Source organism: Psammomys obesus, unplaced genomic scaffold (genome assembly GCF_907164565.1).
Source record: "Psammomys obesus unplaced genomic scaffold, mPsaObe1.curated_primary_1811, whole genome shotgun sequence".
Classification (NCBI taxonomy): domain Eukaryota; kingdom Metazoa; phylum Chordata; class Mammalia; order Rodentia; family Muridae; genus Psammomys; species Psammomys obesus.
In genome coordinates this window covers 32,884,887-32,900,832 of record NW_026596034.1, presented here as the reverse complement: position 1 = coordinate 32,900,832, position 15,946 = coordinate 32,884,887, and the positions used below count along the sequence as shown (strand labels likewise).

Here is a 15,946-nt window from a genome sequence, read left to right as displayed (position 1 = left end):
CCTCCCTCCCTCCCTCCCTCCCTCCCTCCCTCCCTCCCTTCTTTTTGTGCTTGGAGATTTGACTCCAGCATGGACATTGCGTTTGCTAGGTGCATGCTCTGCCACCAAAGTACCTCACCGGCCTTTCCTCCCTCTTTCCTGCCTTCCTTCCTTCTTTTGCAGAGGGTTTTTTCCTGTTTAGCTCAGGCTAGCCTGGAACTGTAATTATAGCAGTGGTTCTCGACCTGTGAGTTGTGACCCCCTCAAATGTCCAGTTCATAGAAGTTGCATATCAGAAATCCTGCATATCAAATATTTACATAACAGCATCTGAAGTAACAACAAAAATAATTGAATGGCTGGGGGTCTCCACAGCAGGAGGCACTGTATTAAAGGGTGGAAGCATTAGGAGGGTTGAGAACCACTCACTGAATTACAGGCATGTGCTGCCACGCCTAGCACAGTGGTACCCTGTCAATTTTTACTATTCTCCAGGGATAGTATTGTTCCCACTTGGTACATAAGAACCATTAAATTACTACAGGCTATAGGTGTGGTAGAGATGGCTCTGGCATCTTCTGAGTTTAGTTATTGCCACGGGGCCTGAGGCTGTTCCCATCACATTCTCAGTTTCTCAGAGAGGCCCAGAGTTAGGCCACATCTGTCTTGGCTGTGGGTGTGTCCATGCAGTGCCTGACCCTCCTCCCAACACTGTGAGCACCTGGAAACGACACCACTCCCTCTCTTACTGTTTTCCTCCCATTTGGAGAGGGCATGATGGGACTTACTCTTTGGGGAATGGAATGGGTTGAAGCAAGCTGGCCAGAGATGGTCTCCAGTCATCATAGTCGGACCTAGAGTGAGAGGGGAAACCAGTGAGGGGTGGTCAGCAGGGAAAGGTTTGCCATGTGCCATTCTGGCCAGGCCACACGATAGATAAAGTGTCTGGTGTTATCACACAATATGGATTCTGCTCCACCTATGTCATGGGCAGTGACAACATGAATCAACAAAGAACATTCCAGACTTCCAAACAACAGCTGAGGGGAAGCTATCTAGCCCCGCCTCTCCATATCGCATATCCTTGTTCAGAACTGACGTTTTGTCTCAGTCCATTGCCTTTGGGCCCTCACCGAGTCTCCAATCCCTAAATTCGTGTTGATGTCCCAGCCCCTTATGAATGACATACCTGGAGGGAGAGCCTTTAAGAGGGGGTAACACCAGGCCCTGAACCAATCTGAACGACATGAGAGGTATGTGCAGAGAAAGGATCCCAAGAGGACACAGAGAAAGGTGTCCTTTGGCTAGCCCTGGCACACCCGCATCCGTCTCCTCAGAACTAAGAAGATCCTGGGGTCCCAGCCTCATGGTAGAAGCACACATGTCCCTCTCATCTGTGACTGAACAGACCCAAGGGGAAACCTGTAGACTGATTCAAGAAAAACCACGCCAAACTAACCAAGCAACAAACTACAGTTTGGGTCATCGTCTTCATCTTAACAGAAACATTTTTGGTTTTTGACACGGTCTCGAGGCTGGTGTGAGTGGCTCTGTGGGTAATGTGTCTGTCCCCAAGCCTGACAACCTGGGTTTGAGATCAGAATTTACATGGTGGAAGAAGAGAACTGGCCCCTGCCAGCTGTCTCTCTCTCACACACACATACACACACACAGAGGCAGGATCTCACGCAGCCTAGTCTGGCCATGTAATACACAGCTGAGGATAACCTGAGACTTCTGATCTTGCCTCCTCTTCCTGAGTGCTCGGATTACAGGCCTGGGCCACCATGCGTTGATGGTGATGTAATCTGAAGGTTTCAGCATGCCAGGCAAACATTGTCCCAGCACACAGAAGCTTCCTTTTCTTGCTGTTGGACTCCAGCCTCTCTTTTTCCAGTTGACCCGGCTGGCAGTCATAATAATCATAATTCTGAGAAGGCTGTGACTTATCTCTCCAGCATTTCCTATACCCGTGCATCATGCCAAGAGCCTGATGCCTCCATCCATTTGCTCCTTGCAAACATATAAAACAGGAAACAGACCAGCACCATTAAAACAGGTGAGGAAACTCAAGGCTCAGAGAGGTCAAGCAAACTGTGAAGGTAACATAGTCCCGACTGAGACACGCTGCCTTCAGGCTTCTGACTCCAGACCCTTGGTCCTCACTTGAGCTAACTGACTACCCCTGAGACATCAAGCAGAGACACAGAAGACAGAGACACGTGGACGGGTATGCTGCGCTCCACGGAGCCTTCCCTCCTGAGACGTGGTCAGAGGGTGAAGTTATTGCTCCAAGCTTCACACTGACCAAGTGGGGGTGAGGCAGGATTGGTGTTTCACAGGTTCTGACCCTTGGAAGAGCTAATCCAAAGCTGGCTGAGGAGAACCACAGAGTTGAGGTAGCACAGGATGGGGAATTTCAACAGCACCTCAGTCTGATGACAGACGGACCCCCACCTATGTGGGAACGCTTTCAGTGGACACCAGGACTTTGCGGACGCCAGGCAAGCACGCTACCAACTGAGTCACATCTGCCCAACCCTTCCGATCTTGACACTGCAGATCTCCTGCCTGCCTGGGTACGCTCTGTCCATCTACGTGGGCTTCCCACAGAAATAAAGCCTGCTGTTTCCCCGGACCCCAAACAAATGCTTGCTTCTAATGAAGTATGGCTTAGATAACCCTTGGCTCTGGACTCTTCCCGTCTTCCCGCCCACCACCCTCTAAATGAACCCACAATAAAGACTTCAGGACCCAGATCACACCCTGGAAAGGTTCCGAGGAAAGGCCCAGAGGCTGGGCAACATGAAAAAGAATTGCCAGAAAGGTCTGGTGGCGTTAGATTAAGTCTTCACAGTGATATGACTAACATCTAGGCAGGCACTGTGCCTTGTACTGGGCTCAGACTTGCTCCCTTAACCTCTGGAACACCCACAAGAGTGGGAGGGAAGGAGGGAGGGAGGGGGAGGGACGGAATGTCTGGGTTCAGGCAGCAGGAGACAAGGCACACAATAGGGCGCCAGGCTTCTGCATTGTGTACTGGAGGCCAGTGGGCCTGTGGACTGTGCCCACCGAGGGTCTCAGGGCTCAAAGGCCGTGGGGACACACGCTGGAAGGCACCTGTTCTTCCCCTTGGTTCCTTCCTGTGGGGTAGGGGTGAGGAGGCTCATCCACTTCTGCAGCCAGCTTGCCTTCCCATGATGAAATTCCCCTCCACCCTTAACTCCAGTTCTCTAGCACACTGAAACGTGACTTTCTACATTTGGTTCACTGTGCTGCCTCATGCTTTCCCCTAGGGCCCTCCTGTGTCCGATGGATGTCACCGTCACCGCTTTATAAACACAAAGGCTGAGACGTGTTTTCATCTCAGTCTTGGTCTCAAGTCAGAGCTGAGTCTTGAACCAAGGATCCTGGCTCCTGTCTTACGTTCTGTCCACTAGACAAGACCAGTGCCTTTCCAGGAGATGACCAGCTCATACCTGCAGAAGAAGGCTTCCCTCACTGTGTCTTAAAAAAAACTTTACAAAATAATATTTGGAAGCTTGGGGGTACAGTTTATTGGGCAAGCTGCTTGCTGAATAAGCATGTGGTCCCGAGTCTGAAACCCCAGCACCCACTTAAACTGCAGATGGGGGTAATTCTAGTGCTGTGGTGGGTGGGATCACTGGGGTATGCTGCCTGCCAGTCTGGCTCCAGATTTAGTGAGACCCTGTCTTAGGGAACAAGGCAGAGAGTGACAGAGTAGGATGCCCAAAGTTGTCCTCTGGCTTTTACATGTGAACATGACACTCACATACCACACACATATACTGCATACACACATAAAAATATAGTAAGATTTGTTCTGTATAGAAAAACTAGAGAACTCAAAGGAGATTCAAACATTCAATTGGAATGGGGCTGCAGGGGTGGATGTGGGGTCCCTGAGAGCCTCAGAGGCAGGGGTCCCTCCTTCACCTCAGCTGCTCCTTCTTCCTGGATGCCAGTGTGCCCCACTGCCACGGTCCTACAGTTTCTTATACTGTACTCTTTCCATACCCTCTCTTGATGCTATGACTTTGGGCACCTGGGGTTCCTCTGGGAGACAGGGTGGAGAAGACAGCTGGAACCTTTAGCTCCAAGCACAGACCCTGGCTTGAGGCCCTCGTATAGATGTGCAGTGAATGCTTAAAGAGTTCGTTGATGGGGCTTGAGAGACGGCTCACTGGTTAAGAGCACTGGCTGCTCTTCCAGGGGACCCTGTTTCAATTCCCAGCACCCACATGATAGCTCACTATTGTCTGCAACTCCAGTTGTAGGGGATTCAACACCCTCACACAGACATACATGCAGGCAAAACACCAATGCACATGAAATAAAAATCTAATAACAAAGTGAAAAAGAATATGTGGATGAATGAATACATAGATGGATGGGGACCCTGAAAAAGCCCCAGACTCTCCCTACTCAAGACCCCATGCTGGTCTTGGTCAACTCAGCCTCCTCCAGGCTAGCCCAAAGCAGATAAGTTCTGATGTGTCTTTGGAATGGAGGTTCTCCAGGGGAGATCTGTGTTGACTTTTCAGGGGTATCATGTTCCAGGATGCAAGAGGCTGCCTTGGGGAACTTTCGGTACCAGATAAGAACACTGCACTGCGTGGCTGGCCAGAGAACACATTGCCTGGGCCAGCAGCATGCCCAGAGTTCTGAGTGTAGCTTTCCTCATCCCCACAATGCCACCTCAATTCCACACCAAACCATCCTCACCTTCTCTTCTTCCTCCTTTTACTGTTTGTTGTTGTTTTGCAACAAACAAGTTCTGTTTATGTAGCCCTGGCTGTCCTGGAACTCACTCTGTAGACCAGGCTGGCCTCAAACTCAAACATCAGCCTGCCTCTGCCTCTGGGTCTAACGGCATGTGCTACCACATCTGGCTCCATCGTCTCTTCCTTAGCTCTCATCTGGATTGAACTTCCGAACTGCCAAATGTTCACTGTCACCAAGAGCCACAGGACAATGGGGGAAATGTCCTATTACTGAAATCTTAACAGAGGATGCAAGACAAGCAAGCCAAGACGCAGAGGGGCACTGTCTCAGGTTACTCAACAGAAAGAGCCATGTTTATTGGACTCCGGCTTCTTGCCACCCACAGGCACGCTGAATGCCACCATGTTCTTTTCCTAAGCTGTCAAGAAGGTAGCAATGTCCCTTACCCCCACTCTACCTTAGGACAGGTAACACCACAGTAGGACCACTTGTTCTAGTGACTCCCACACACTGGGTGTCTGTCTACGTGCGTGGTGTCTGCTCTGGGCCGTGGCTGCAATTACCGCACCACCTCACCAGGAGGCTTCGTGTGGGGCTGACCTCAGAGAGGCACTGACCAGTTTGTGTCCCAGATTATTAGTAAGTGGCACCTAGGGGACACGCACCCATCTCCGGACTCCCTAAAGCTGCTTTCCTGATGCAAGACTCGTTGGAGCCTTCTGAATTGCAGGTGGTTGTTGAGACCTAAGAGGCAGCTTGAAGACCCTTCCAGGCCTGGGCATAGCCCCTGACCCCCATGCCCTGGAGCTGCAGCAAGCAGCAGGTCTGCCTCGGCAGGAGGATCATGAATAAGGGGGCTAATGTCTGTCAGCTGTGATGCCTCTCAGGCCTGCCTGCTCCCTGGAGAAAGGACCCAGATGGCAAGAGGCCTGGGGCCCCTGGGAAACAGCCCAAGGCAGCCAGCTCAGGCCTAGAAAGCTACTACCATGAGCAGCAGAGAGGAGTCTAAAAGCAAGAGCCTGGGGAGGCTCAGTGCCGTGGGTCTGCCCAGGAAAGAAGGAAGACTCCTCCCTGCCTTATGGAACCTGGCATCCAAGCTCAGTTCTCACACGCTTTGAATGGGTTTGGGGATTTTCTTCCTTTGGCTGGAGGATCAATAAATTGGGCTGTACCCTCCCTTGGCCTCAGTTGAGGGGACACAGACTGGTACTGATTTTAGCAGGCCCCACCCAAGGACACCAGGAAGCACAGGCAGGTGACTGCTGCTTCCATACTTTCCCTCAACCACAGGAGTCCATGGTATAACTGTGTATACACATGGGTACACTTTCAACACCAGGCACCACGGTACTCATCTGGGAACACAGAAAACCCCAATGTGGACCCCCTCCCTCTGGTTTACAAGTCAGGTGGCTGGAATCTCACCCCCCGCCCTGTGAACCCTAACTAAGGTTGTAGTGCGGCCATGACTGAGGACAAACAAAGAAAGGCTAAATGGCTGGTGATGCTGCAAGGTGCTGGAGAACCCCCACCCTCACTCAAGGACACACTTGCTTTTTTGTTTCTGAGACAGGGTCTCACTCAGTAGCTCATACTGACCTGGTACTCACTATATAGGCCAGGCTGCCCTTAAACTTGCAGCCATCTTCCTGCCTTGGCCTCTGCACAGTCTGTATATCTAACTCAGTCGTGTGTACACAAACAGGTTCCTCAGCCACACTCACCCCTATAGGATTCAAGCTTGCCAGGTCAGGCCTTCCCACCCTTACCCTCCCCACAGTGGGCTCCAGGACACTCACAGCAGCTTGAGGATTTCCACGTGGCAGCCAAGTGTGCGGCCGGCCTGAGGGCCCAGCTCAATGCTCATGGTGCCGCAGGCCGGGCTCACCATGAGGCAGTCGATGAGGTTGGGCTCACTGTCGTTGCCCGTGCTGGCTGTCAGCGCCGGCTTGGCAGTGCTGGTGCGTTCCACCTCCACGTGGACCTCGCTGGAGGCCACGACCACCGACTTGAGCCGTGGCTCGGACAGCGTGGCTTCCTGAGACACCAGGTCTGGGCTGGGGTGCAGCAGGCGCAGAGGTAAGGTGGGCTTCCGGTCGCACGGCTGCTGGCAGCCGTTCCGGATCTCCTTCAGGCTGGGGGAGTTGTCGCGGCTGGAGAGGGAGAAGAGAAACAGGTCAGTGCGGGCATCGGGCAGCCCAGGCAACCAGAAGGGCCAGCACTGAGCAGAGATGAACGGATCTCTACATTGGGGATGCTGAGGTAGGAGGATGCCTACAAGTTTCAGGCTAGCCTGGGCTACCTAGTCTCTGTTTCAGAAACACAAACTGGAAACAACAACAAAAGGCCATTGGTGACACAAGCCCAGATTTCCTGAGCGTTCATGGATCAGCCTTGGGGGCTACAGGCCTCCCCTAAAACCTCGGTAACAGGTCAATGATGAGGTGGTGCTCTCATGAAGTCCATTAGGAACTAAGAAGTAGAGGCTTGGCTTGGGGTGCACACAGCTCAGTATGAGGAGCACTGAATCTGGAGTCTAGACCTGGCTGCCCATCTCCATAACCTACCACATCCCAGCACAGATGGCACTCAAACACCTTCCCAACAAGTGAACATTACCTCTGCAATAGCCACCTCTCACTGGCACATCCATACCAACGTCACTACCCCCGTGACCGCCACCTAGAAGCATTTGGTACACCCATGCCAACGCCAACCCTGGAATCTTCCTGACACCCCCTGACACCTAAGGAGTCCAGTCCTGCTCCCACTGTTTCCTTTGGTGAAGCTGCCCCTCCCACCTTGATGACACCATGTCCTTCAGGGAGCATCCCCCATTTTATCACCTGCCCCAGCCAGGTGAGAAAGCATAGCTTCCACCTTCCTCCTGGGAGCCCACAGCCCACTTCCGTGGTTCCTAAGACCCACATCCTGGCGAGCCTGGAATCTCTGGGGGTCCTTTCGGGGCGCACCTCTAAATCCCAGCATCTCCAACTGCCTGGAGATATAATGCTTGTGCTGGGTCTCAGGCGGCGTCACGAGGTGGTGACCAAGGAGTTGGCTTTTTGGCCGCAGTTGCTTAGAAAACGTGAGGCCAAACATGGACACCTGGAGCCTCCGAAACAGGACTTGTCACGGCCTTGACCAGAAAAAGCCCCTCCCAAAGTCACCCCTAAGTCCCGTGACAGCATCCTCCGGCAGGGTAACAGTAGCAACAGGTTCTGGGGCTGGTGTCCATGCTGCCATGTACCAGGTTTCACACAGGCGCTTACACATGCCATCTCCCAGGACCACGTGAGACAGACTCCACGGGGTGAAGGGATCTCCCTACATGTCACAGCTCATGAGTCCAAGCAGCTGCATGTGAAGCTAGGCCTCTGCTCTCAGAGCTAAGGTACCAACCAAGCTGTCTTTAAGACTCTGCAGGTTTCTCCCCCAAGAAGCCCCCTTTGGTTTCCTCTTCCTTCCATGGATATGGTCCTGCCCATGTAGCTTTTCTACCCTGGTGGACAATAGGACCTTCCCCCGAACCAGGGAACTTTCCAAACACCTCCTAAACTCAAGAACCTCATCGGCTCTAGGAAAGGCCAATACAAGCCATTGTCGGGGCGTCCATCACTAAGTAGAGCGCCAGGGCTGACTAGGCACACAGCTGCTCACTGGACTGGAAAGATGATTCAGCAGGTAGGGAGAGGCTTGTGCCTAAGTTGGACAACCCGAGTTCAATCCTTGGGCCCTACCTGGGGGAAGAAGGCTAGAGTGACTCTTTAAAGATGTTTTCTGGCCGCATGAGCCTCCCCACAATAAGCAAATGAATAAACAAATGTCAAAATATAAAGTGCTTATGAGAAAAAAGAAATAAATAAAAGAAAAAGGGAAAAGAAAGAACTACTTGCTCAGGTCCCTCTCAAACGTGCCACATGTGTGCCATGTCCCCAAAGAGAAGCAAGCACACGGTGTGGTGCGCTGTGCAGGGCTGAGCCTCACACTGGGGCTGCCGTGGCAACACCAGGGCTGTGTGCAGAACTTGGGAAGAGACTCGGGAAGGCCTGGATGCATGTTGCACCTGCCGTGAGCCAGAGCTGAGGGCAGCCCACCGAGGGCGCTCAATGAACATATTTCAGCTTTCCTCCCCTACCCCTCCGGAGGGGGGGGGGGGCACAGATGACGACAATCACCAGCTTCTACAAACTTATGAACTCCACAGTGGGTGGAAGCTGCACGTGGTCTGGGAGGCGGAGCTTGTGGATCTCCGTGGGCTTCCCCCGTGGTGCTCGGCACTCCAGCTCCCTGTTTGCCTCTGTTGGGGTCGGGGAGTGGATTTTCAAGGCCTCTTGGCTCTCTGCTCAGTGATTTCCCAGACAGCCACGTTAACCTGGGTCAGGCTGTCTGTTCTTTTGAGTGTGGGAACATCGTGTGCTCACCGGGAGTGGTGCCGAGGCCTGGAGGACACTGGGAGGGACTGACCAATGGGCCAAAAGGAAAAACAACTTGACAGAACTAGGCCTGGAGGAACCAGCTGAGACCCCCAATTCAAGGGCTCCCAGGGGCTCAGCTGTGCTTTACCGGGAGCCAAGGCCAGCCTGTGTGGGAGGAAGAACAATCTATCTTGTTCTCCTCACGCCTTCATCTTGACAGTCCCTCATGACTGAGGCCCTGCAGCCCGTCTCTCTCCCTGCAGCAGTAGCGGGGTGTGGCTAGAAGGGCAATCCCATGACAAGCCTCCCCTACTTAAACTTTCTGTGGACTCACCCATGTTCTCAGAAAATGGAACCCAAGGCAACCTCCTCTTAAGTGTGTCCTCTGGCTCAGTCTGTCCAAGCCAGCAACTCTGGGCCCCACCCCCACATGCTGAACCTAAGTCTATAGTGTATGTACGTGTGGTGTAGCGTGGGTATGTTTGTTTGCATGCATGTGCGTGTGTGCATGCATGTTGCTGCCAGAGGTTGTTGGTGGCTGTCTTTATTGCAGCAGAGGCTCTGAGTCGGACCAAGAACTTGCCCATTTCCATAGCCTACCTAGCCAGCTTGCTCTGGGGATCTACCACATTGCTAGGATTACAAGTGGCTACTCAGCCCACTCATAAAAGGCCAGAGTTCTGGGGATCTGAACTCTGGCCCTTACACTTGTAGGGCAAGCACATTACTGCTGCGCTCAACATGCTATCAACACCAGCCCGGGGAGTCCCTTCATCTTCAGCTTCTCGGTCTCTGGTCTTGGCCACACCCATTTCCCCCGGCTCCTGTTCTGCACGGCCCTTCTGTCCACAAGTAGCCCACGGGCAGATTAAACAAGCAGACTCCTGAATCCCCAGCAGTAAAAGTCTGCACGGAACTCCAGCAGGCAGGGCGGCTGGCTCTGCAGCAGGTGTTCAGGGAACGCAGATGGGAAAATGCCGCCACCGCCAGCAGCCCAGCCACCTCTCGCCCTTTGCAGAAACTGTTGGCTCTGCCAGGACGCTCCTCCTCCTGCCTCTTGCCTCCTCGTCTGGAGGTCTTGTCTTCAATAGTGCCTCCCTGAAGGGCCCTTCTAACTTTCTTCTGGCAAGAGTGCTTTCTGGCCCAGAAGTCCCAAGATCATAGCAACTAATTCAGAATGGCGGCGCGGGCCTGGGCGTTCTCTTTTCTTTTTTTCTAAGCAGTACAGACCCTGTATTATGCTGGCAAGAGTCTATCAGCCATGTCTCCAGGACAAAGGTCTCCTGACCTGCAGCATCAGTCAGCTGCCTTGTGTGAAGCCCATCGCACATGACCTCTGCCTGCCGAGGTGACGTCACCAGCCACTGTGGGATGGGAAGAGAAATACGTCCCAAGACAGAATGGAGCTGTCTTCCTAGGGGAAGGGGCAGCACAGTCTTTGAGCTGAGCTCTGGAATCTGGCCACCCTTTCCAAAAGAAGGAGATGGTTGATTACAGCACTGAGAGGCCTCCTCCCAATGTCAGGACCAGGACCAAGGGGCCAAAGGACAAACCTCTCCTCTCGAGCCCTGCTACCTAGAAACATTCGTCACAGCCCCTTTCCTGTCCTCCTCTGCCTGCTGGTTGTAGAAGCTCCATTTGCCCAACTTGAGGGACTCCCCAAAGGCACTGGGGCCTTTCTGTTGAAAAGAATACTTCAGTATATGCTGTGCCCCGCCCCTCTACTGCTAGCCTAGATAGTGGGGGGGGGGGGGGGGGCTCGGCACAGTGCAGTGTTTTAAATGAATGGGGTAGCTTCAGCAGACCTCATCAGGTCCTGCTCGTCAGCCTCTGATGACCTAGAATACTCAAGAAGCTTGCTCACAGATCAGTGGCACCTGTGTCCCTCTGTAAGCCCCCAAACAGCCTTAACCAGGAAAGGTGGGGTCTGTCTGAAACCCTGGAGTGGGCGTGAAGAGACACATAACTAACTGAGTGTGCCACACCTGGTTTCCTGGGTCAGGGGTCTCAGCTACCCATAGCGGGTCATCTGTTTCCACCTAAACCCTAGGCTCTGAGGCTCCTCTCCCAGGCACGCACCCACAGTAGCCACCTTCTGGCCCCCCTCATTATTTGTTTTTACCATGCACGTGACCTGTCCCCCACCTGACAGGCTCTGGTACAGTCAGGGATCTATGTGTGTCCCCCAAGAATACTTGCCCCGAGAGGGGAGACATTCACAGACACAATGCGCTCGCTTCCTGTAACTGAAAACTGTACTCTCCAGCAGCAGGCCCTTGAGAGAAAACAGTACAGACCATTCACCAAGACCCAAGCTCCCGATGGCGAGGCCGGAACACACTGTAATACCCGCCCACCATGTACACACAAGTGGACACATGTACACACTCTACACATCTCTGTCTCTCCCTCTCCCCCTCTCTCGGCAGATTCTCACTATGTAGCCGTAATCCTCCTGCCTCAGCCTCTAGGGTGCTAAAATGACAGCCAGTGTTTACGCTAACACCTGGAGTGACACACTTGCATGCCTGAGCAGCCCTTTACCCTGCCCCTTCAATGTGTCACCCTAGCCCACAGTGAGTGGCTTTCACATAGGACACTGGTAGCTAGAACCCAGGTGCCTTGTAGCCTTGCAGCTACTGATGCCGGGCATCCGGGGGCAGTCCTACCCAAGGGCTGGGTCCAAACCAGTGGGCTGCAGCGCCTGACCAATAGCACTCCACCTTCCCACCAGAGAGGGGTGGCAATCCACCCTCTTCAGCAACACATTCCCAGGACAAGGTGGCACTGGGCCCCGACCCAGAACATGAGCACTGACCTGTTGATGAACTCTTCATAGCAGGAGTAGATAGCAGCCAGGCACACAGCCACGAGGTTGGGCAGGACCCGGGGATGTGGGCAGTGCCCTGTGGGGCCATGCATGCTGGAAGAGAGCAGAGGGAAGGTGATGAGGCTGTGGAGCCGCTGTTGGCCTGACACTCCATCCTGGGACATTGCCATTTGCACGGCCATTTCTGGAATGACTATTCTTGACACAGGTGTATTCCCAAAAGTATGCTTTGTGAAAATTGCCACTCAGGTCACCTTAGCTGAGCTCAGGGCCTGCAACATCACGGGGCTCTTAGTATGTGTTACCAGCTGTTGTTTCTTATGGAGGGCTCAGTGTCACGGTCCTTCATCTATAAAATGGGCTAGCCATGACATATAGAAACTCTCTGGGAAACTGTCATCACACTGAGACAGGACCACAGGGCAGGCTAGAAGTGTGTGTGTGTGTGTGTGTGTGTGCGTGCTTGCCTGTGTGTATGTGGTTGACACCAGGCCCTGCAGAAGAACAACCTGCCTGGGTGTCGGCATGTGCTGTGAGACTGCAGTGGGGCCCAGGTCACAAATCCCAGTTTCATAACTGGCTCAATAGGATCCTTCTCATTCTTTCTTCTTTTGGGGACAGGGTCTCTTGTAGCTCACGCTGGATTTGAACTTGCTATGTAACCAAAGATGGCTTTGGACATCTGAGTCTTCTGCCTCTATGTACCAAGTACAGGGACCACAAGACTGCACCATAACGCATGGTTTTCTGTGGTGCCGGGGGGCTAAACCCAGGCTTCAGACAGTTAGGCCATCTGCATACTGGGCCACATCCCTAGTCCCTAAGTCAGGTTTTGTTTAAACGCATGGAAGATTAGTACAGCTCACTGGCACGGTCATAGTCACTGGACAGAATGGGCACTGGGGACCTCATTTCATAGACGATAAAACTGAGGTATGAGGAGAACATCTGAAGAGGAAACCTCAGAGTACAGGTCAAGGTGAGAAGGCAGTACTGTTCATATTTCGCCTTAAACAGCCACAGCCCCCAGAGGGGAGGGGCTGCAGAGACTCATGATTTAGGAGGTCCCCTTCAGTGTGCTAAGGGCCTCCTCAGATGCTATTTATTTGCACAGCAATCTCCCAGGGATATCAGAGGAAGCAGGGTCACAGAGGCTCAGTGACAGGCTCCCTGTCACACAACAAGCAAGAAGCTGGGACCATGCAGGGCTGGCAGAGTCCGGTGGCATGCCTCCTCCGAGGGGAAACATAGTTCTTCCCTGAGTATCAGATCATAAACCAGGCAGTCTGGGGCTGGGAGAGGAGGGAATGCGGGGGTCGGGGTATGGGAGGTGAGACACACCTCTGAATGAACTTCTTTACCACCTCCATGCCTGCGTTGAGCTCATTCAGGGCGAGAATGTACTCCTGGGTGAAGAGCCTCAGCCTCGGGCACTTCCCGAAGTCCTGCAGGGAGAGCAAAGGCAGAGTTGGCGAGGCAATGCCAGCAGGAGCTGGGGAAGGGAGACATCGCATCTGCACTCACACCCCGAATGACTCCCACGGTTGGGGAGGGTCCTGGTGCAGGCTGCACGTTCCCACCTCAGGGCTCTGCTGGGCAGGCAGAGGCCATCAAGCTCAGGCCCATCCTCTGCAGGGTCTTGAGTGGCAGATGTCCTGCCTGTTCTCTGGCCATCCTGAGAAACTAGAAGCTCTTTGGAGGTAGCCAATTGAATCTCTAAGCTGATGTCTGAGGTGCTCAACAGACAGAGAGACTCCAGTGTAGACTTATAGTGGAAAGGGACACTCCTCTCCTGGGGTTAGGAATAGGTAGGTGGCTCTGGACAAGTGTAGTAGCTCTGCGCACCCTGCCATAGGCATCAAGGAGACACCAGCTACCTCCTGAGTGAAGAAGGTGACAGGGTAAGCTGGCTTCAGAGTGAGGATGAGTCCAGACACAGTACCCTCAGGGGCATCCTCTGGTTTGGCAGACCCCAGACACCCCCTTGTCTCCAGAGCAAATTTGACAGCGTGTCAGTAGACCACAAGGTATCCTCAGAGGCACGCAGGAAAGGAAGCAGGGAATGATGGCACACACCGATGATTCTCGCCCTTAGGAGGCCGAGGCAGGATGTTCATGAGTCTGTGGCCACCCTAGGCTACATAGTGAGAGCTGCGCACCAAAGTGGGAACTGGCAACTGAAAATGATGTGGGTGTTATGTGTGGGTGCGCAGGAGGCAGCCAGTGTGTAAGAACACAGCCAGGGAAGGGCCGTGTGGTTGCGTCATTGAAGGTGGGAAAAAGAGGAGGCCAAAGCAATGAGGAGGAACATGGGCACTTAAAAAAAAAAAAAAAAAAAGGCAGTGCTCCGAGCCTGGGGGAGAGCTGTACCTACCTACAGCCCAAAAGTAGCCATCTGCGCCTGCACCTGAGGCTTAATTCCAAGCCCTGACTAAGGACAAAGGGACTCTTCCTGCTCCAGCTGAGCAGCCTAACCTGAGATTGACATCAGCAGGGGTAAAGAAACCCTGAGGAGGAGGTATGAGTCAAGTACCCAGAGTGGCCCTGCATCTTGGCAACTCCTGGTCTTGTCTAGAGGAAAGGCCTTTCCTAAAAGTGCTGTCCGACTGTGCTCACTCCCACGCTCAGTTGGGCATGACATATTGCAGGCTGTCAACCCCCACTGGTCTGCCACAGGTGTAGAGCCTGGTCAGGGAGAGGAACACACGCTCTTGCTCCCGCTCTGGAAAACTGATGTATTTGGCCAGCAAGATGTCTCATGGGTGACACTCCTGCCCCGCTCGTTGGGACCTATTGAAATACCAACGTGCAGGCCCAGTGACAGAGCCTGGATTCATTCCCCATCATGGAAGTGCTTTTTAAGGTCATTTGTTTACACAGGAGAGAAACACAACTCAGGGAAGAGTTTAAAATTGCACGTGCGTGTACACACACACACACACACACACACACACACACACACACACACACCACTCAGCTGGGAATGGAGTCCTGTGAGAAGGGAGACACTGAAGCCCTTCACCTTGCCTTCCTAGCCAGGGAGACGCCCACAGTTCCTAATTCTCTTTCAAAAGGTGATAGAAAACCTGTTCGGGGGGGGGGGGGGGGCAAATGTCAGGCCAATCAGGGTCCTTTTACCATTATGACACTGACATTTATGCCCAGTAGAGGCCACAGTTCCTAGGCATTTCACATAAGCTGCTCTCACCCCTCGACGCCATACCCTTGAGAAGGAAGTCACTGTGCCCAGAGTCCCTGCCACATCCGGGAGGGCAGAGTGCTATCTGTGCCCTCTAATGGGGACCACTCTCTATGGAAGGCCACGTCCCCAGCAAGAACCTCTATTCTGAGGCTGCACAGAGCTTCAGTTTCCGAATCAGCCACCGGCCACACCCACTCACCCCAGGCCGTCAGGCACTCACCATGTTATGCTTAAGGATCCTCTGAACCACCGGAGTGAACACCTCAATGACCACCATGGACCGGGGCCTCTCTCTGCAGTGCTGGGGAGAGAGAGGAGCACGGTCAGTGCGGGCCAGGGAGCCCCACCACAGCCCACTGCTTGCAGGGACCATGCGATGATAGCAAGCCCAATAAGGATACGGTTTCCTTTGTTGAAGAGTGCAGCTTATTTAGGAAGCCCTCACGATTTGGAGCAGGCTTAGGCTCAGGGCAAAACTGCCAGGCAGAGATATGTCATAGACTCCCCAGCTGTCAACCGCTCACAGTATCACGGTACCCTTGTCTGCAGTACCCTAGTCCACAGTCTGCACAAGGGTGGTCTCTGGGTATACCTTCTTGAGGTCTGGACCCAAGGTCAAGGGTTTGGGTCACCACTAACAGTAGTATACAGCAGCATTGCCTTGAGTTCTACGTCTGCTGAGCTCCCTGCCCTTCCCTCAGCCTTTGTAACCAGAGCTGTGAACCTTCCCAGCAGCCCACCCCTCCTAGAGCTGTGGACACCAGGCTAACA

At 53.4% G+C, this 15,946-nt stretch overlaps 1 protein-coding gene across 1 annotated transcript in view; it reads right to left on the bottom strand.

Annotated features, from left to right (window-relative positions):
- Positions 1 to 15,946, bottom strand: part of Cmip (c-Maf inducing protein) — a 191,235-nt gene that overhangs the window by 14,343 nt on the left and 160,946 nt on the right. The window contains exons 7-11 of the mRNA XM_055620832.1: positions 15,396 to 15,476; positions 13,315 to 13,418; positions 11,962 to 12,066; positions 6,525 to 6,878; positions 768 to 833 (exon numbers count right to left, since the gene is read on the bottom strand). Coding sequence (XP_055476807.1) covers positions 768 to 833; positions 6,525 to 6,878; positions 11,962 to 12,066; positions 13,315 to 13,418; positions 15,396 to 15,476 — 710 coding nt within the window. The remainder of the gene's footprint in view (positions 1 to 767; positions 834 to 6,524; positions 6,879 to 11,961; positions 12,067 to 13,314; positions 13,419 to 15,395; positions 15,477 to 15,946) is intronic.